The following is a 22372-nucleotide window of genomic DNA, read 5'->3' as shown; positions in this document are numbered from 1 at the left end:
AGACGTTCGAACAGGAAGTTTATAATTTCTAATTTTGAAAAGATTGATTGATTGATTGATTGATTGATTGATTGATTGATTGATTGATTGATTGATTGATTGATTGATTGATTGATTGATTGATTGATTGATTGATTGATTGATTGATTGATTGATTGATTGATTGTAGGGTTTAACGTGCCGACGCAACGTAGGCGATGATGCACGCCGTAGTGGAGGGCTCCGTATTAATTTTGACCACCCGGGGATACTTAACGTGCGCCGAAATCCGCAGCCCCGTTTTAGTTGTTAATCGAACAGCCATCGAACCCGAAGGGCTGGAAAAACTGCGAACTGCGCGTGGTCAGATGCTGCCAAAAAGAAAATTTAAGCACGAATTGATAGTGCCGCAAGGCGAAGTATACTTTTGGGCAATATAGCGCGGAAACAACCGATTTTCTGCAAACTGCAGCTAAATATTTGTTCCAGTAAGCAACTTGTCCCAAGACTGTTGAATTTCCTCCTGGGCATTGGCTTTGTCTTTGTGACCTACATAGTCGGATCGGATAGCATATTCATGAATAGGATACAAATACCCTTCTGGAATTTTTAGTAATAAACACGGTCATACATTGCGGGGCACTGATTCAGTACAGCATGTTGTTAGGCTAGTTGGTGCTTCATCTCATAAGTAGAAAAACTGCGCGTGTCCTGCGCCCGTCCTGTCCCTATTTCCCTAGTCCTGTCTTTTATGCGCAGTTTTTTCTACTTATACGGGCACCGATTGTAAAAGCAGATGAACCCAGCTATAGTGCCTTTGATTTTGTTATTGTCAAGAACGTGCTTTAAATTCCACGCTATGCGTAAGGCCCTCGCATTTAGGCTAAGAGGAGGTGCAGATTTCTGCAGGTTCGCTTTTGCGAGTTTGTTCCCTCGGCTGACCTTTTTTTACGGCCGTGTTGCGGCTGTCCCTCTGCTGCCAGCCCATGTGGGTGATTATAAAGACTGGAAAACGCGTACAATCATGAGCAAATGAAACGCGAACACGAAAATATGAACCAGGACACGCAAAATTGAAAAATACTGTTCACAATGGCCCCATAATTGCGCACTATAGCTATATTTGGAAAGCCCCATTTCCCAACTTTTTTTTTTGCAACTTATCCACGCGTCGTTTGACTTGCATGAAAAGAAATCGCACTATTTCTGCATTCTGGTTCATATATTTGTGTCCTCGCTTCATTTGCTCATGACTGTACCTTCACAGAGCAGCCCTCGGTCACAAAATACGCGTACAGTGCGCTCTACCTAGTGACCACACAGGGGACAGGTATTCTTGCAATTTATTATATGGTAATGCCTCACCGAATAATGTGCGGTCGTTTAGGCGGCCACTGCTGTCCCCGTTATTATATGGATAGCGCAAGCATGCGTATAGCTGCGGTCGTGTGCGCGAGTGAGCGATTATGTATGTGCGATTACGTTTTCCCGTGGGTACTGGCTTGAATTTGGCCTCACTGCATCGACAGATTCACTGTGCTGTTTGCAGATTTAACAATCTACCCACACCTCACCTAATTCTATCGGGAATCCACTGGTTCACAGCTCTAACTCATTGTCAAATAAAACATTAACCCTTTCACCTGAAAACGGCAGGTTATATGCTTTGACAATGACGTGCACTGCAAGACCGGCTTCCGGTTGGCTCAATGTCAATCCGAGGTAAGGAAAGTAAAATTTGTCCAAGAAACATGGGTGGGTAAGGCGGCGCGAACTATACTCGGGAACGAGTTAAGAACGGCAATAGCATTTGTACGGTATCACTTCGCTTACTAAGAGACGGACCCGGATCTCAACGGGCGCGGGCGTTTCAAGAGAAGATTGCTATGAATGCGTGATATCGTCTGCCTTTTCTCCCGTAGTTTGTTTATCGTCGCTGCGCTAATTTATAAGCATATTAAGTAAAAAAAATCACGGAAACGGTTCGTGCCACGTTCAAAATACTCCCATTAACGCACTACTTGCGCCGCGCACAGTGACATCGGGATGTGGTAATAAGGCACAGGGGCAACTTCCGTTGCCGCTGTGCCGCTGAGGCTAGAGGAGGTTGCTTTCGAACTCAGAGCTTTGTGGGGAAGTGTATTCACAAAATGATGGGGTATGCGTGGTCTTCGGAAAAGAAAGAGAAACTATGGGGCACGTAGTGTACATTAGAATGCGAGGGTATCTATCCAAATCTACATGAGGGAAATATTCGGCTTCCAGAAGCCCTAGGATTTAAGGCTAGCACAGAGGAGGTTAACTTGAAGGCTGTCGGGGCGACGAAAAGAAGATTAGAAAGCTGGTGGACGAAAAGCAGAGAAGGGAATATTGCCTAGGACAGTTGACACCTGTAACAGGGAAAAAAAGTATTTTGTGCGTAATACGTTTTTTGTGCCTGCCCTAAGCAGAGCTACTTAACAAGAGTATAAAACGTAGTTTATTGGTCCTCTTTGGTAAGATGACACGTCATCACCCCGCTACAAAGGGGAACCAATAACAAAAACCATCATCATCATCATCATCAATCATCGTTGCCGTTCTTAACTGGTACGGGAGTATATTGTCAAAAACGCATGCCCCGACATGGTATCCACCATTCAGGCCGGGTAAGATGATATGGCCGCCAGCAGCCCCCCGTATACACACCAACCTGGACCTGGCCTCGGCGCGTCCCTTCGCCCGCGGGCGGCGCCCTCCACTTGGGCCATCCGCCTCCGGCGATGAACCGGGCGCTGGCGTCCCCGCGCCTCGGAGCGGGCGGTCGGTAGTACTGCAGGAACCACTCCGGCAGGTCCAGCTTCTGCAGGGCCTGCTGCACGCGTCTGCTGGCCTCGGTAGTGGTCAAGCCCCGACCGCCGCCCTCGCCGCTCAGACCGGGGACCGGAGAGCGCATCAGAGCTGCGGAGGGCGGAACCCTGACCGGGGACTCCGAGTCGGCGAACGCTGGCCGCGAAGGGAGCTCGCGGCCCACTCGTGGGCAGCCGGGCTGCTCTCGGGCTGACGCTGTGGGCGTCGGCAGCCGTCGGCTGTGCTGCGCTACCGGCACGGCAGCGGGGATGCCCTGGACCTGAGTGCGAGAATGAGAAGAACGTCAAGAACGGCGCACGCCAGATGCCTCAGTGATGCGCAGAAATGCGATAAGATTGACAGAGAACGTCATCGGGGCGCATGCCAATTCTATCCATTGTCAGAATTGGCCCTAAAACAATTGCCGCACTGATCGCGATTCATGTGGCGGAAAATGAAAGACTAGGGCAAACGCACAGCCATATCGAGTAATCGAGTTGGATAATTGAAACCCACATTTCAATTCGTCTCTTGACCAACTCGTTTTTTTTCTGCGGCATGGGGAACTTCATTATGTTTTTGTCTGGGGGGGGGGCGGTAATAAGAAATACATACAAGTGCAAAGATTAAGAGAAAAGCCCCAGCGCGTAGCTACGGCTGCACAAAGTGAACTTCTATACCTATTACTTTTCCAGTGCGGGAATTAGTGAGCCTCATTCTTGCGCAGATAACGACCACAAGGGGTAGGGAATCAGTAGCCACCCCGAAAACCGCACATGCTATGCTCTCATGATGTGACATTTTCATGATTACCACCTGGCACGACGTTTAAAGGCACTGATACATTTGTTCGGGTCTGCTTCGTCACCGTGTTCCTGAATGACCAGTCGCTGCGCCCAATTGACGAAGGCTGAGGCGCTACATGTGATTTGACACAAAAGTGTCATCATTCGTTGTGACATCATGCAATGAAAAACGTGATGCTTGTATGCAGAGACCCCACAGCGCAAACTACATATTGCTACCCATTTTGGCTATAAAGGAACGAAAATTCAGACGTAAATATAGAGCCAGCTGTGCAGAGGGACATACGGACAAAATTAAGGGCTCTTACCCCAATGGCGTATGAGGCGCAGTGCGGATACAGTCGCATCGGACCGGTATCGGGCCTATTTCTGTCACTGTGGACCACATGTGGCCCTTTAGACACCGAGATCGAGGTTCGGCATTAAAAAAAAAAAAAAAAAAAACACGTTCATCATTAAAAAAAAAGGTGTCGCCGAAAATTATTTTTCTTCTCACGAAAATATAAATCGAATTTCCGAAATACGTTATTAAAAACAACAATTTTCTTGTACGTTACGACATTCAAAATAACATCTCATTTTGATCACCCGGATAGGTGAAATTTTAGTACTCAAAAGTACAGTAGCCTAGGTATAAGCCGTCGTCCAAGGTACGTGTCCAAACCCGCCCCCCCCCTCCCCCCGCAACCTTAATGAGACCACATTATCGTTTTCTGCATTCCCTTATGCCTTTTTTTTTCAATGCGAAAACATTCTTAGGCCGGTTTCTCCGGTATCTATCCGTGCGTCTGTCCCTTTGCAACACGACACGCTCCCCAGGTATACATGCACCGTGTGTGGTACTCAATAAAAAGTGCGTTGTTTAATAAAACGCCCTTTTAAATTGCGCCTAAGTCACACATACATATGGGTGTCTGTACGGAGATGAGAACCTGGATAAAATGCTTACGCCTTACCTGACACTCGGGAGTTTCTACATTTTTTTCTTAGCAGTATTTAAAGACGTATCTTTGGGACACTTCGCCGCGTCAAGGGCCTTACCAATATTCCTATTTCTGGCATGCATCATGTGTTTTCTGATATTTCGGGAGTCGTTACATTTTTTGCCCAAAAATCTGCAAGAAAACGGGAGGTGGGGGAGTGGGGGCAGTGCGAGATATGTCTCGCTACACACTTCCCGAGTAACCTCCGTGCCTACAATGGCACGCGGCTGGATATATAGCCCGCTGTCGTTGGAACTTCCCAAAATCCGGGCGCCGTTGCAGGAGAACTCGGACAGCTGGTTAGGCTTCCTTTATGAACACAATTGAGCGTTAATGAGCCACAGCTGGTCGCTAGCACGAATCCGGAGTCTACGACGCTGCTGTACAATAGCTGCAAGCCAAACCTTCGCAACTTGCGGATGATGGAAGCAATTGAAAAAGAAAGATTTCAGAGTGTATACTCAAAGACAGAAAGTGCATTCTTAACGCTCTGTCCCCATTCACCGCAGTATCTAAATTAACTTTGCATTTTCAGCTAGCAAGTCAGCATATGTTAGCAAGCCCTGCCCAATAGAGTGATTCACAAGGAGGCGCGTAGCGGTTAATTGGGCAACGTTTTGAGCAACAAGAGTTTGCTTAGAAGGCCTCATTCTAACACATGATTTTAACGCGTTACAGCACTGAAAGCTTTTGCTTATTGATTTCTCTGCTTACGGGTAAGTAAATGGACAGCGGTAAGCGGAAGTGAGCGCTGTGTGGAGTTTCACTACCCACGGCGAATGCGTACAGCGAAGCTGAAATTCCTGACGTTTCTGATTCGTTGCCAGTGTCAACGGTGGCAGAAAAGCTGTGATCTTGCGTGTTCTGGTCGCACGAAGGTGGAGCGCGACAAAAGGTCGTGTATGTACATGATTTTCGCACACTTTACACAGCGCCAACTGGCCTAAAATAATCTGAGGTCCTCCAGATAAGGTATCCATTCTTGGATAAAACCAGCGCGAACTCAGACGAAGATGAAGAAAGTATACCACAAGGACAGCCGCTGGTCCTTGTCTTCCTCTTCGTCTTCCAGCGGCTGTCCTTGTGGTACACTTCCTTCGTCTTCGTCTGAGTTCGCGCTGGTTTTATCCAAGAATGTCTTTCCAACTAGCCCAGCTTGCAACCCTCCTGAAGGTATCCATGCTGTTCCGTGATCGTTCTTAGACATGCTATCCCCCCATCTTCCCTGCAGCGGTTACCTGCTGTGCAATCGTCGCACAGTTATTCCGTACAAATCATCCCCGAAGTGAACCGTAAGACCAGTATTTTATTAAAGATATACTGGTAAAATGTTTCTCTGAGCAATACGAGCTAGTTGGAAGCGGTCAGGAAATTGTTTCTCGTATTTCGTTCTGAACGTATTGTCCCAATGTACGACGGGAGGGGGAGCATGGCCTTCAGGCATTTTATCGATAGATGTGCTTGATTATGTCCTGTTTAGCAGCCGGGGTAAAATATTCGCTCCCTTACAATCAGACCCCCCCCTCCAGCCTGCTGCCTCTCTCCTCCAATATTTCTTCGCAACATTTGCCTCAGCACACACAAAAAGACGTTTCATTTTTCTGTTCCCGGTATGCTGACGACGATGGTGGAGGAAGAATAAGGGCTCTAGAACCAAACCCCAGTGATAAAAGCGGTTTGACTAAAGTCGTCGGGGCAAGATTACCATTCGTGCTATTTGATGAACTAAACCGTCGTCGCACAGCAAACGTCACGTGAATACTGCAGGCACACGGGGTCCAAAGAAAAGTGCGCGCATATGACGAGCGAATTAAACGGCATTTCATTCATTTAACACGATCGCCTTCCTAACAGCAGGCATGTTTACATCACCGCAATCAGAGTGAAAATCACGCTCACGGATCAGTAATACCTGAGCTACACGGCCATTTCAACGGCCTTGTCGTGCCAAATTTGCTTTCGGTCGAATGCCCGTTGTGAATCTATAGGGTGCACTTGTGGGCCAGCGTTCAATTGTCAATTTAAAATTGCCGTGTAGCACAGGCATAAAACATTTCCAATCGCCACCAAGCGTGAGCCCGCAAAACAGCATTGACCTTGAGAACTCGGAAGAGGCGCGACGCGATAACTGCATTTCGGCTCTCTCCTATGCGTGCCTGCTTGGTTCTCCCCCTGTCCCGTGATTCCCCATCGCACCCATCCTCGTTCTTTCGTCCCCCAATAACTCCACCTCCGGAACACACTTCCGACGCACCCGACACGAGCGAGCAATAGAGTGGACGTAGAAGGCGAAAGTGCGAGTTCTGCTGCGCGCGGAATTACTCGGATAGCGCACGCGTGGCATATTTCGAGCGCATGACTTACTGGTGCGTCGCCTCTCTTCCTTCCTTTACCACTACCGTGCCTGCGCTGGGCGCGCGCGCACACACACTACACTCCCGGCGTCGCTCTCCCCAGAAGCGCACCTTGTCGCGCCTGGCGTAATCACGAGTCTCATTCTCGTGCGGCCGACTCGCTCACGCTCCGTCGCGCCGACGTCGCCGCCAAAACGAAAACGAAAGCAAAACTCTCCGCTTTTCCCTTCACGCCGCGCTCACTTTTTGCTCTTTAGCTTCCTCCGCTTCCTTGTTTCGGTTCGCATTTTCTAACTATTTCGAACCAAAGGAAGCGACAGGCCGACGGCGTCGCGGCGCCAGTTCCGTCAGCGTTTCAGTGACTGTATACGCTCTCGCCGGCTCACCATTTTGAAGGGGCTGTCACGACGGCCGACGGCTCGTGGAGCAGTGACGAGCCGAAAGCTCGCTGCCAACTTTTCGCCGGCTGCCGGAGTGCTTTGGTGGCGGGACATCGTGCATATGCGCTTCGCCTATTGCCGGCCCCTATTCAAAGTCCTGTATCGTCTATTTACGCCGCGGGGTTGCCTACAATCAGACGTATTTTCGAATGAGATAAGGAAAAAACGAATTTCGCTGCCACTATTCGGCCATATAGGCTGCTCTTGCTCTCCTCTGTCGTTCCTGTAATGCGTTTGATTGCCACTTCAGACGATGTTCACTCGATTAAAAATGGAGCTTTGTACCCGTTTTAGCGCCCAGATAAGGTGCCAGCCCTGATAAAAAGCCGGTGCAACGACAAATAATTAGCACCAGCCCCGTCGAGGGAGTGCTTTATAATGTTATCTGTAGTGACTGACCTCTCGCTCGTTTGATTTTCGTAGGTACGATTCAAGGACGTGTGACAACCAGCTAGCTGTTTGTAAGAGCTTTCGCGAACACTGTCATGCCTCTACGCTCTAATATATATCTACAAAGTGTCAGTGGGGCGATGTGGATCGGTGAACAAGTTTTTTTTTGTAATCTGCAACTGTGTTTTCCAGCGCAATTAAAAATGTTTTGAGCTACTTGTGCTTTATTCTTGAATTGTTATGAAAATTGCTGCCATTTCGCTGTTGTACTTTCCTCTTTCAACTTTCGTGTCAGGAAGTCCTGTATGGATTTAAAGAATGCTGCACACTAAAGAATAAATTGCAAGTGGATTTCCCAAGAAAACAATAATACTGTTACTTGGCAGCAGGACAAATGACATTTCGTTTTTCGTCTTCATATCCATGACAATATTAACCAAACTAATGCGAGAGCAAGTTCGCACTAGCCCAGAAATAAATCACTCGTGAACTAAATGCTCATTCCGAATATTTGATTGCATTAATGAGCATTGAATGACGAACAATGTACTCCCTCTATTTTCGACTAAATGGAGATCGTTGCGGTAAGTATAGTGCCTGGCTATGGATGCGGCCTGTATTCCCGCAGATTTCATTGTACTCACGCAGCGAAAGCCGCACATTCGCAGGAGTTCGCGGAATCTGTGTGAAGTTGGGCGTACAGGCCGCTGGGAAGGCACGCATGCATGCCACCCGAGTTCCGCCTTCTCCAGCGGATTGGTTCCCACCAGAAATACTATCTTGTACACCTACTTGTAATTTGTGCCTGTAATGGTAGCTACGTTCACATGCCAGAATTTGATGCAGTCGGGAATTATGCGTAAAATTTCGTGTAGCTGTCGATTGGGCGTGTCATTTCTCCAATGCATGACTCCCTGTCTCCTTATTTTAGGGCTCTATATTATACCCTGGCCTGTATTCGTTATTTCCTGGCGTGTCTGCCAAATCAATCAATCAATCAATCAATCAATCAATCAATCAATCAATCAATCAATCAATCAATCAATCGATAAAATAATAATTAGTTAATTAAACCTTTTATAATCAATCCACATAACAAGTATAATAAACCCTTCTACATAACATGGTATACGCTGAGAAAAAGTGCCTTAATCTGTAGGAACAACCGCCAACCTGCAACCGTGCAAAGACCAGGAAATATAGAGGAGACTTACAAAAAACTCTTTGAAGACATATGCGAGCGATGTACGAGCAGGTAATCACCCACAGCAAGAGTGAAAAGTCCCCGATTAGAAAGTTAGTAAGACAAGGAGGCGCCGTCCTGCCAGAATTCTTTTTAGCGTGTCTGGAATGGGCATCGAGGAAGCTTGGTGGGGACAAGGAATGATTAAAGGTAAAAGGGGAATATACGAGCCATTTCAGACATGCGGACCACATAGTCTTGTTCAAAAGTCTAGAGAACACCAGCAAAAATTTCTTACGCGTCTGCACTCAGAAGGCGTGGTTGTAGGATTAACGATAAATGTGAGTAAATCGAAACTCAGGCTAAATAAGCACGCAGGAAGCACCCTCTTCAACCTGAGTAACAAAATGCTAGAGCAGTAGGACGAAAATAACTTTCTTGGATGGATTGTCAGTGCTGATCTAAGCCACGGGAAGGAAATCCAACACAGAGTAGGCATGGACTGGGTTGCACTGGGCAAGCACTTTTGAATAGTAGTAGGTTACCTCTATCACTAAAAAAATTGTGCACATATAATGTGTATTGCCAGCGGAGACATAAAAGGCAGATATTTGAAGCCTTAATAAACACCTGCAAAGAAAACTTAGGACAGCTAAATGAACCATGGGACGAAGGATGGAGGGGTAACTGTGGAACAGGAAGTGACCGTCTCGAATGAGGGAAAAAACGCGAGCAGAAGATATCACAGTTCAAACTGAAAAATATATTTAAAAGTTACATTCAAATTCAAATTCATGTTTAAAAAAGTAATGATCTTGGGTTGGGCATGTGATGCGACGAGTTGGCAGCGGGTGGACTCTTAGGCTCACAGGGTGGCTATCGAGAGACGGTACTAGAAGTAGGGAAGGCAGTTATTTCGGAGGATGGACGGATTAAGAAAATTAGGGGTGAATAAAGGACTCGGGAGAGCACTGGGCAGGAATAGCTACAGATAGTCCGCGGCCGGACTTTGACAGTCCACGCCGGCACTGACGACGACGATGATGATCATGATGATGATGTGCAAAGGTTTTCGCATAGTTCACTCAATGCTTGTTAAATTGATTACGTTAAATACACCTGTGGATGTCCAGGAACCTGTCCAAACCGGGGACTCCAGCTACCTCGATGAACGCTAGTTTGGGGCAAAGTATTCATTGCGTAAGGCACACATGTAATGGAAACTGTGCAGCAAACGCCGGGCGAGCTTGCCCGCGCCCCGTGGGCTATTCTGCACGATTAGGCCATAACAAAGTTGTCCAACAACGTGTTCCTGGGTTACTGCTGTTTAATAGAAGCAAAATATGGAAATTAGAAAGGGCGTTCAGTGTGAGCCGGTTACCATAAAGCTAATTCCGCCATAAACTGTAACGGATGCGCAGAGGAAAGTTGGCTCTTAGTAAACCGCACCAGGAGAATGAAAATAGCTTTAATGTAAGAAATTATTGTTCAAAACCGCCGCATTACGACGTACAGCTTCATAAGAGGTTCTGAAAAACAAAACAAAAAAAAAAAACACTCAGCGTCTCACCGTCCCTCTGCATTTACGTAGTACACCAACTACCGGCAAGACGTTCTAATAATTGTTAAAGCAACGAGCTTCATCGATTACAAGCTCTGTGCACAAGAAGAAATTATGGCCTATCAATATCAGCCTCGGAAACTAATTGCTTGTAACGAAAATATCAACTGTACAGTTCATATAGTGCATGCTGTCCAAGATGAAGCCTCTAATGTTTGAAGGGAACGCCTCTGTTTTTCAGGGCAATGTGTGGGATCGAATAATTTTGGGAACCCATTAACGCGCTCCGGTCTCGGAGACCTAGGTGCACGAAGGTAGCGTTCAAGCTCTTGACTATATTGCCGATAATAGGAAGTTTTAGTTTCACGTGCGTGCAGAGTTCACGTACGCAAACGTGAAAAGTATACGTAGCCCACGGGCATGTAGTTTGAAACCCTTTTAGTAGCACGTACACGACGCACTCCGCGCGTAGGGCGTTTGGATTCACGCAATGCACGCGCTCTCAGCCCATAGTCGCGCGTTACTCCTAGCGCCATCTACTAACTGACACAGATACTGCTCGTGATCTCGCGAGCACGTTGCTGTGACAACGACAAACGCTACTTCGTTAGTCTTAACAGCAGAAAAATCGCTCTGTTATCTGATAAACAAAAGGTGTTCGTTGATAAAACTTTAGTTGAGGGTTGGAATGTGCAAATTGAAGGCGAAATCAACAGCTTAGAACAAGACATCGCACCGAGGCATTAGCGACTGTTACGATTGAGCCCGCCGTTGGGCTTCATTTCAATACTCTTCGGCTGTGCGGAGAAGCCTCCACTACGTGCGCCTTTCGGACAAGCCCCACCGTGTCGGTGACTCATGTTTTCACGTCTCGACAAGCCCGGGTCAGACGCTTCGCTTTCGGCGCATTTCAAACTTCGACGGTTACCGACGAAGCACGTCTCAACGCGCTTCAAGAACACAGAGGCCCCACGATCACAGCGGAGTCCTCCTCTCTTCCCTCTCTCGGGCTCAGAGTGCGCCGATGCTACCGACTGCTCACGAACTCTGGAAAGAGTGTGGTGTGTGTCTGTGACGTTCATGGCATGTGCACAATCTAGAGGGAACGCTGTTTTGACCGTTGACGCTTTTGGGTATAAATACGACCCCCGCAAGCGCTATAACCCATTCCTGTTTGAGCAGTGAATCATTGCTGTCACTCTGCTCGAGTCCTGTACTGTTACCTCACCCGTCGGGGCATTGTTCTATGGCTTCGGCTCATCTCTCGCTATGAAGTAAACAGTTACGTTACCCTACGGCTTCTGGACTTCTTCACGGCTGCAACAGCGGATGCCCGCTCGCTTCACAACACGCTACCAAACGTATGTCGAAGGCGCGACAGAGCTCGGCTTGGGTCGGCCCTCGCAACACGACGAAGCTCTTTTCGCTGCGAAGTGGGAGGGCAGGGCGCCGCCGCCATATTGGTCAACTCTACGTACGTAAGCAACGTGAACACCGCAACGTAAAAATTTGAATCTCACGTACGTCCGTGAGACTTACGTAGGCCATTTGCGTTCTGAGCATGCTCTGCGGACGTGGAGCTTCTACGTACGTGGAACTAAGACTATCTAATCAAAGAAGATGTTCTTCACATCTAGGGAGCAGCACAATGTGGGAGCTCAAATCCAATGTAAAACATTTACCAGATAGCAATACCTAGTCTCAGGAGGTAAAATAGAGAGTCGAGGTGCCCAGATGAAGCGAGAGTTGATGTAGAGTGGGTGAAACAATGTCGCAAACAGAATATTTTCGTTTAACTTCTGTAAACAGAGTCGTCGGCTCGAAGTTCGGAGACGCTGCGTAACGCCAAATTGTGCCCTGTGTTTGCCAATCTATCAGCGGTTTCATTCCCTGCGATGCCCACGTGACCGCGGATCCTCTGTACTTTTCCGCTTACGTGCAACAAAAAGCTCCACTGTATTTAGGAAGGTGGTTATTTGGTCGCTCCGTGATGGGGAAAAAGAAACAATGCTTCCACGGTAGATTGAGAAACAGAATAAGTAACACAACCACGAATGTGGTCACTGCCGCTCATTGGATGTGCGCCCGACCACTTCAAGTGTTAGGAATAGTTCTTCCCTCTGCTGGGTACCGGAAGCTGCGGGCAACGTCGGGCACATTCCTTCGCACGCCGAATGGCTGTGCTCGCGACACCATATAGAATTGCTAAGGAACTTTTTAACCAGTTTGACCCAGCATCCTTTTGCTGCTGTCTGGATGGGCTCGTGGTGAAAGTACATCCCCGCAGCTTTGACCGAGGTCGCGTTTCGACTGGACGAGTACGGGAGCAGGCTGGGCCCGGACTACGAGCACAAAGAAGCCGCAGCGGGGCTTATCACAGTGGATGGCTCAGCGCCAGGCATGAGCCGTCCACTGTCACACACACGTGACCCCTGTAATGTGAGATTAAGCCACAATAGGAGCGTCAACAGGGGGATTTTACACGTGAAACGAAAGGACAGATCAGGTGACTCTGACGCGTCAAGGACAACAATGTGGGCTTGCGCACGGAGTGGAACGCTCGAAAAACACAGCACTGCTCTCAGCTGCTTTCTACCAGGCATTGTACGCGCACGCACCTACGCCATGGACGGCGTAGGGTAGAAGTTCGGCGGTATTATTTTCGTGTGTAGAAATAGCAATTTTGCCATGTTTGAAAGAAAAAAAATTGAAAAAAAGCATCCCAGGTGGAACCCAAAATAACAATCTTCGGATTATGCGTGTTATTTTTTAGCAACACGGCTACCTCATCGTTAGTATCCTCCGCCGATATGTGGGGCATTAGTATAAATCTAACTGCATCTTACGCTTGCAGATGGTAGCCGGTGCCGCTCCGACATCTGGAACTGCAGAAGGCTACCACGTCGTTTCAAATCGACAGCCATTTTTAAGAGAATTGGGCCCCTTGAATACCTTGTTCAGAATATATATACATATTAGAGGCAAAAATTTGAACAAGGTAGTACCTCAGTTTGGTGCCAAGGCTTCGACACGAAGACTTGCCTTGCCAGGGTAAGGCAAGTTTTCTTGTCGAAACGTTGTGACTGGATGCCTCAAAACAAAGCAATCTCGCAAAGAACGCGGGAAGTACAAAAAGTAAAATGTAGGACAGACAGCGAAACAACAGCAAGAAGGTTAACGTACTTATTGGCCAGCAGTCGACAGGCCGTCATTAAAGTCAGATAAAAACTGTATCTCACACTGATTGTATCGTACTCTGAAGGCCAGCCCACTGGCCGATACGTAAACTTTGTTGTTGTTTCAACGTCTGTCCGACTTTTTACTTATTACATGTGCGTGTGGGTGCGTGTGTCCTGGCGACTGTGTAAGGGTGTGCATGTGCAGACGTGTTTCTTCGTTCCTGTTGCAGTGATGACTAAACATGTGATTTTATGACTGTCACGAGATTTATGTTAACAGCAATGCTAAAACAAGAATGCATTTTAACCTAAAAAAACGATAACTTGTGTTGTTGCCTATAAATGCTCCCATGAAAGCAAAAATATGAGTCTAAGGAAAAAACCAATGAAAGTATGCTGCATAAAGGAAAACTGAAACCTAGTCAAAGCAAATGAATTTCCACTGTGCATAATAACGTAGGTAGTAAGTCTAGTTTGCTCTCGAGCAAGTTGTGCCTATAGGTGGAAGGACGAGCGTCAAAGGAAGGTATAAATGATTTCCAGCGTACCAAATCGTACACAGGTTTAAGCAGGAAGTTCGGTAAAAATGGTCATTAAACGTTAGTGCCGAAATGACGTTCCAAGGATGGACGCATGGAACCCACCATGCACTTATTTATTGTAAGATTTCTGGCAATTCGTAAAAAAAAATAGTTTGAATACTAGAGCATGAACTCCGTCGATGGTGACCTACAAAATCTAATGCCATGATCACGCTAGAGCCGGGTGCCTTGGCGAACTCTTCACTACATGTGCAATCACCCACCATTGTGATAGCATCTGGCGTAGCATATCGGCCACCATAAGAGGGCCGACCTCTCCACGGCCCCAATTCAACAATGCTCTTGGCCCCCTAAGATATCAACAACATTATTCGAGTTTTTTCCAGTAACGTTGAAAAGAACGGTGCACGATTGACCTGCGCTGTTGCATCGTTCCCTGCGACAATGAAAGACAGACCGCCACGCCGCCTGCTAATCACAGATTCTTCGTACGGGCGAACAGCTTTGCGACTTTGGGCCCAGGTGATTCAGATATTTTCCAGTCACAGGAAGTATGTTTGATATAGAGTATGTATATATATATATATATATATATATATATATATATATATATATATATATATATATATATATTACAGTTGCAGTCGTTATTGCCAGTACTATTTTGTACTGCGCTCCTCCTGTCTCTTATTTTCTTTGTCCCGTCCGTATGCGCAGTTTTACATATACGTATTCTTTGGTTTTTTTATAGTGCCGAATGAGGTATAAATAAGTGAAAATACAAGTCAAGAAAAAAATCCGCCGCTTTTCCGGAAGGCGGGAATCGAATATAACTAAATGAGGCTGACAATACTCAACGCGTTGAAATCAGTTTGAAGCGACGTTTATAAGCCTTGGGCACTGTACCTAGAATTATTTCTATAGGTGGTTAAACAAGTTCAATGTCGCAAGCTGAGTTTAAATTTTTAAGTGACTTTCTGAACCAAGAGAGCCAAGTGGGTTTCTGAAAGAAACTGTCGCGATGGCGAAGAAGAAAGGAAAGGAAATGAGACACGTGTGCACGGCTACCATGCCATGGACCCAAACAGAGATCTCCGTTCGTTGCCCTGATTGTAGTCGTTTGTGTGTGGCTGGCGTTGGCCGTGAGCGATGGCCAGCGTCGCTCTTGGGGGCGTGTCCGTTTGCTAATGCAGACAAAGCATAGAGATAAAGCGCCTCCACGTGTTGCCCTCTACTTCGAGACGGAGGCTGGATAAGTAATCCCTCTAGGAACTGGTGTGACAAAACAAACGGTCATCGCAATGCGGAGATGACGGATAATGGTGCGCATGGAGGCGTTGTAGTCGGACGAATGTGGAAAGTATCTGTGAGAGGGTAGGCTGTCTGGCCTCGACGACAGCGGGCTTGGGGAAGTAAATTGAAAACCCAGTGTCGTGCTCGTTAACGCGAACAGAAAATGTCTTGTCGCGCCTTGAAATGACGATATAGTGGCCACGGTGTGCGGTGCGCGTGGTTGGAATGGACGTCGGGTACTGCCGACGTGTATGAAAACGTATAGCCTGTCAAGAAGACTCGGGGGAGTAAAGCCAAGCTTAGTGGAACAGTGCCTGGGTGGTCGTGAACGGATTAAAGTTTGACTAACCGGCCTAAGTCATTTCCGCAGGGGCCAGGGGGGAAAGGGTGTCTCAGGGTTTGGAGGAACCAGGAAGTCAGCCGGTAAAAGGCAACAACGTGCCGTAGGCCATGTGAAGTGCGGTGCAACCAATATCTTCTTTGGTGGCTGTACTCAACCCGAACAGCACAAAAAGGTGAGTGATCCATTTATCAAGTATTTGTTGAGGCATCAGTGAGGCCATTAACAGACAATAAAATCCCCCGACCATGCTGTGAGCTTGAGGATGTTAGGCAGTTGTTTTTAGATGGGTAACAGCGAATATAAATAAAGTTAATAATAGTAAAAACTGGTAAATAGGGAACAATAGTAAAGATGTGGTAAACGAAGTTTGTTTGCTTATTTATTTATTTATTTATTTATTTATTTATTTATTTATTTACTTATTTATTTATTTATTTATTTCAGAATACGGCCAATCCTTTTTCGAGATTTCCGCAGGAAGGGCATGGGACAAACACACACTATAAAAGCATCAGTAAACTATAGATCGTTTTGAATTCGCGTTACATGCATGGTTGCTTACCAATTGCCAAGAATACTTTCGCGCGTAATTTCGAGTTTTTCGACAAGGTAAACAAGGCAGTAATACAATTCAGGTACAAGCATATGACCGCATGCAGTGTACAAGGCGTCAAACAATAAAAATTTATATCAATCTCTTTTTGCAAAGACGACTTCGCTAACGGTATGTTAGGGTTCCGAAAGGAATTGTTCTTCGACGAGGGAGGAAAATTTATTCAAAGAATTGATGTTAGTAATAAAGGCTGCTAGGCTGTTCCGTTCCCTTGTGGTTGATGGAAAGAATGATTGTTTGAAACAGCCCATTCGGAATGACTGTTCTTCTAGAGTTTCGGGGTGCTGCTTACGTGTTGATCTTGATTGTTCGACTGTGACGTATTTGGAGGTGTCGATGTTGGCTTGATTATGGCGTAACTGGTACATCAACCACCGGCGTGCTAGATTTGCAGCGTAAGCTTACGCTGCAAAGCAGATATTCCTGTAAGCATATCTGCTTTTTCAAGCCTTTCTGTTGGCGAATCCGTTTGTTTAAACTTGTTAAAAATAAATCGCACGGCTTTTCTGGGAAGGCCTTCTAGTTTCGCAATATGGGTTTTTGTGTACGGGAGCCAAACAATGTTCGCATATTCAAGAATAGATCTCACATACGTGTTTTAGGCTTACAATTTAGTTTCAGAAGGGGGTAGTCGTAGGCATTGTTTTAGAAAGCATAATTGTTTCAAAGCGGTTGATGTAAACTAAGTATTGTGATTATCCCATCTGAGATCACTGGTGATGGTGAGGACAAGGAACTTGTGATTAGTTGCTCTAGGAAGGGGGTTGCTTTTAATGCTGTATGCAAACTCTGACCATTCCTTTTTTGTGCTTTGTTATTAATGCTTATTGTTTACAGACGTAACATTTGCCAATCAGAATAACAGTGTAATGCTCTTTCTAAAACTTTTTAGAGGGCAATATTATCTTCTTGAAAGTTTTTCATGAGAAATTATACACTCATCCGCAAAAAGTGTGACGTTGACGTGGGTGTGACGGCGTAAGTACGTGATAAAATTATGAATAAGATCGGAGCAACAACATAGCCCTGTGGGACACCTGATGTTACGGAAACTGTTGTGGATACTTGGCCATGAAAATGAACCAATTGTGTACGACCGGTAAGTTAGTTTTTGATCCACTGTGTAGTTAAGATGAAGCGGTAGCCCTTAAATGTTGCTAGTGGCCTGGCCAGGTCGGTGTGGATTGTTGAGAGCCTAGAGTCCCTTAAAAGGAAAGTAGTTAAAGGTGATGTGGCCGGGCGACAGACCTTGCAATGCGGGTAGGCGAGATAGGCACGGGCCCAGTCACGCACCTGTGTATACATTCATGCCCAGCCAGGCGTACCTTTCGAAAACGAAATGCTTTTAACGCGCGACCCTTACCATGAGATATGGTGCATAGCGTGAAAAGCAGGAAGGCACGGCAGTTAGCACCATGAGACCGAGGCAACATCCCAAAAAGCGCGGGTCACTGAGTTAGGGAAGACGACGTTAGCTGAAGGCAGGCGCTATTCGAAAGACGGAAAGTGCGGATCTAGTCACAATCCCTTTGAATTGAGCAAACTCCTGCAGGCTGAATAGGGCCGAGAGCGTTGGCCAAAATGTTGTTGGGTCCCTTGACGGACTTGCTAAGACTCGCTTTTGCCAATATCCGAATTTCTGCTGGAAGGCAATCATCATCATCATCATCACCATCATCATTATCATCTTCTTCTTCATCATCCTATCTACGCCCACTGCGGGGCAAAGGCCTCTCCCATTAATCTCGAATTATCCCGGTCCTGTGCTAACTGCGACCAATTTATCACCGGAAACTTCTTTATCTCCTCTTCCCATCTAACTTTCTGCCGCCTCCTGCCATGCTTGCCTTCTCTAGGGATCCACTCTCTTACCCTTAATGACCAAGGGTTATCTTGCCTTCGCATTAAATGCCCTGCCCACACCCATTTCTTCTTCATAATTTCCACTAATATACCCCTAACACGCGTTTGTTCCCTGACCCACTCCGCTCTCTTCTTGTTCCTTAATGTTACACCTAACATCTTCCGTTCCATTGCTCATTGAGTCGTCCTCAGTTTAAGTTGAACCTTCTTGGTGAGCCTCCAAATTTCTGCCCCCTAAGTGAGTACCGGTAAGATGCAGCTGTCATGCATTTTCTTCTTCAGGGACAATGGTAGGCTGCTATTCATTATCTGAGAATGGCTGCCGAATACATTCCACCAAATTATTATGCTTCTAAATATCTCTGTCTCATGGTGGGGATACGGGATCACTACTTGGCCTAAGTAGATATATTCCCTTACCACTTCCACTGCCTCGCCACTTATCTCAAATCGCTGTGCTGTCCCGAGGTTATTGATCATTACTTTAGTTTTCTGCATATTCATTTTCAGGCCCATGATTCTACTCTCCTTGTCCAGTGCGGTAATCAGGCTTTGAAATTCGTCCCCCGAGTTACTTAGCAAGGCAACTTCATCAGCAAATCTGAGATCTCTGAGATATTCTCCATTAACCCTTACTCCCACCTGTTCCCAATCCAATGTTCTCAATACTTCTTGTAAACATGCTGTGAATAACATTGGGGAGATTGTGTCTCCTTGTGTGACACCGTTCCTTATGCGTATTTTACTGCTCTCCTTATAGAGGATGATGGTAGCTGTGGCCCCACTGTAAATATCCTCTAGTATTCTTACATAATACTCGTCTACACCCTGGTTCCGTAATGATTGAATGACTGCTGAGGTTTCGACCGGGTGAAATGCTTTCTCATAGTCTATGAAGGCAATATATAGGGGTTCAGTATACTCCGCGCACTTCTCTATTACCTGATTGATCGTGTGAATATGGTCCATTGCTAAATATCCTTTACGGAACCCTGCTCGTTCTTTAGGTTGACTGAAATCTAAGGTGGCAGAAGTTCTGTTAGCGATTACCTTGGTAAGTGCCTTATAGACGACTGACAGTAAGCTGATCGGCCTGTAATTTTTGAAGTCCTTCATGTCACCTTTCTTATGGATTAGGATGATGTTCGCGTTCTTCCAAGATTCCGGTACACTCACGGTCATTAGGCATTGTGTGTACATGTTTGGCAGTTTTACTAGTACAATTTGCCTCCATCCTTCAAGAGGTCTGTTGTTATCTGATCTTTCAAAGCCTTTCTTACTTCTTCTATCGTTACTGGTGGGATGTTTAACTCCTCTGAACTACTTTCTCTTTCGGCATTATCCTGGATGTCCCGGCTGCTGTACAGATCTTTGTAGAACTCCGCGGCTAGTATGACTATTTTATCCCTATTTGTGATGACATTGCCTTGCTTGTCTTTAAGTGCATACATCTGATTTCTCCCCACGCCTAGACGCCGCCTCACTTCTTTCAGGCTGCCTCCATTCTTTACAGCATATTTGAACCTCTCCATGTTATACTTCCGTATGTCAGCTGTCTTACCCTTGATTAACTTCGAAAGCTCCGCTGGGGTCAGCTGGGGTGGAGATTGCCATGCTTTGCCGTTTCCTAATTAGATCTTTCGTCTCCTGGGAAAGTTTACCAATCGATGGAAGGCAATCGATGCTGTTTGAATATTTACGCCGTCGTATATGTGCAAATCAATTTTGGTGCTGGTACTCGGGGTTCGGGGCGTAGCCACTAGCCTTGGATGAGAGTGGCTGAGCCCCTACATCGTTATTCCTTAACCACCTGGCCTACACCGCTCCCGTGGGAATATTTATGGAATGGTCTAAAGTGTTTTTCTTCAAATTCATTCCCAGCGCAAAGGCATATTGCGCAGCGATGCGGCCTACTTTCCCATTGGCAACTTTCTCACGCCGTGCAAATGGGAGCCCATTTGAGACAGCCTGTGAGGGCTAGGAAAAACCGAAATGAGGAAAATGCGAGTCAAACAGCCGCACTGAGAAATTTCCCTGCAACTTTCACAAGGCGGGCAAGGTTCACCGCAAGGTTCGCTGCACACAACTTGGTGCGCCTTTCGTACAGATACCTCAGAAGTCTTAACCAAGTCTCTCTTCGTTAATTATGTCCCGCGTGCATATGCAGGGTATCTATTTGTAGCTGCAACACGTTTTTTAAAGGCTGTCCGCAATGAGGACGAGTACTGTTTGTTAACCTCAAAAGTAACTTTCGATTCGAGCATTCAAGCCGGAAATTATTGGTGTCCTCTAAAAAGCGCACGTGAACTGACGCTTTGCCTGCACAGGACCACCTTTCAACACAGAGGCGCTGACAATGATGGTGTGGCTTCAACGCCCCTCACACGATCTACATTAAAAATTCATATCCAAGACATAGGACGTCCAAGTCAGCTTTTGAAAGGTGTGAGACTTCTATCGTTTTCGAACTCCCCACGATTGGCAGACACCTGGAGAGTTCCGTTTATTTGTCATAATTTGTTCACAGCGAAGTTGTACAAGTTAGATGATTCCCGTCTGCTGTCGATGCATGGCCGTCTGCGGAGGGAGTATGGTTACAGAAAGCGACTGTAACTCTTCTATTACAAGTATCCCGAAACAAATTATATGAGAATTAGCCGCTAACACCTTGTTAACGCGGAGTTTCGTCTACTTTTCGTAATTGTGTATTTCGTAAAGAAGTTGCAAATATTTTGGAATTCCTGTCTACTGTCAAAAACACATGGGCATCTATACGGGATGGCGAACGGAGAGCCCCATGTTTCTCCGTTAGAATAAAACCCCAGTCCTTCCAAGTTTCATTCCGCTCATTAGCTAGAAAGGATCCTCAATCGCAAATTACAAACAAACGTGCTTTCACCAAGGTATAAGCTTGGGCGTGTTGGTCCACGTCTTTCGCGCGCCCTTCAAAGAAGAAAAACGTGTTCTGTTTCGTGCACTCCTTGGACTGCGCCCAGCTTCGCTAATCGTCCTTCTCCACAGACTGGAAGGGCACTGGAGTTCTTTTTGTGTGTGTCACGTATTACGCGGGGCTTCGCCACTGGCACCATTTGCTGCTTTGTTCATAATGATTCCTCGAAAATTTGCGTTTTGGAGAAGCAGAACCACAAGTGTGTTTCTGTTTTCGAGTACTACGATATCAACAAAAAACGGGATTTGTTGTGCGACATCCGAAATTGCAAGAGCCTTACGCACCAATCGTTTAATGTCGCAGCTCACAGTCCATTTTAATGCATAAGCATTCTTTTGTGACCACCTGCAAAAAAGTCCCATTTAAGAGTCAATGTCCCACTTGAGTAGCACTGGGGTGTATCCGCCTCTTTCTCTCAACTATGTCTTTTGGGCTGCTTTATTTTTCCGTCATGCATAAACAATTCATTGCTTAAAGGCTTTAGGGCTCCTTCATATTTTCATACAAGACCACTTTTATTGTTCCAGGAAAGATGTCTTCTCCAGCAATGTATTTTTTAGGTAGCAGTGAAGCTGACTTTAAAGGGGCCCAGTTTATTGTTTTTAATAGGGACGTATGGGTATTTTTGAGGTACTTAGCAAAACGCCTAAGCGCCTTCATACTTTGACATCAGTTTACTTATATTGCCCCAAGAAAAACTGTCTTCACAGTAGTGCACGTGTGTACAGCAGTGAAGCGGACTATAAAGGTCCTCGGTGTATGGACGAGTGGCAGGAAAGTATGCTCGCGAATTATCAAGCAATGCCCGCTTGGGAGTTTCTGGAACATTTTCTTTTCCTGATTCAAGCCGACAGACGGACGGACGGACGGGCGGATGGACGGACAGACAGACAGACAGACAGACAGACAGACAGACAGACAGACAGACAGACAGACAGACAGACAGACAGACAGACAGACAGACAGACTATGCTCGCACACAAACTTGTGACATCATCTACTTTTGTGCATTCAGTCACTCATGTCAATTTTTTTTCATCAGCTCATTTTTTATCGTGAACCAT

At 46.3% G+C, this 22372-nt stretch overlaps 1 protein-coding gene across 7 annotated transcripts in view; it reads right to left on the bottom strand.

Moving 5' to 3' along the window:
- Positions 1-22372, bottom strand: part of LOC144141956 (uncharacterized) — a 136788-nt gene that overhangs the window by 10052 nt on the left and 104364 nt on the right. For 2 of the 7 annotated variants that reach the window (XM_077673413.1, XM_077673404.1), the window contains exon 2: positions 2678-3088. In XM_077673413.1, the coding sequence (XP_077529539.1) occupies positions 2678-3088 (411 nt within the window). Of the gene's footprint in view, positions 1-2667; positions 3089-7337; positions 7593-22372 lie in introns of those variants that run through there. The other 5 variants (XM_077673424.1, XM_077673399.1, XM_077673407.1 and 2 more) reach the window with 3 other exon arrangements.

The sequence above is a fragment of the Haemaphysalis longicornis genome, unplaced genomic scaffold (assembly GCF_048455015.1).
Source record: "Haemaphysalis longicornis isolate Haplotype H1 unplaced genomic scaffold, Haemaphysalis longicornis Haplotype H1 scaffold_1, whole genome shotgun sequence".
NCBI classification, from domain to species: domain Eukaryota; kingdom Metazoa; phylum Arthropoda; class Arachnida; order Ixodida; family Ixodidae; genus Haemaphysalis; species Haemaphysalis longicornis.
The sequence above is the reverse complement of the archived record's forward strand: the minus strand, read 5'-3'. Positions and strand labels throughout refer to the sequence as shown.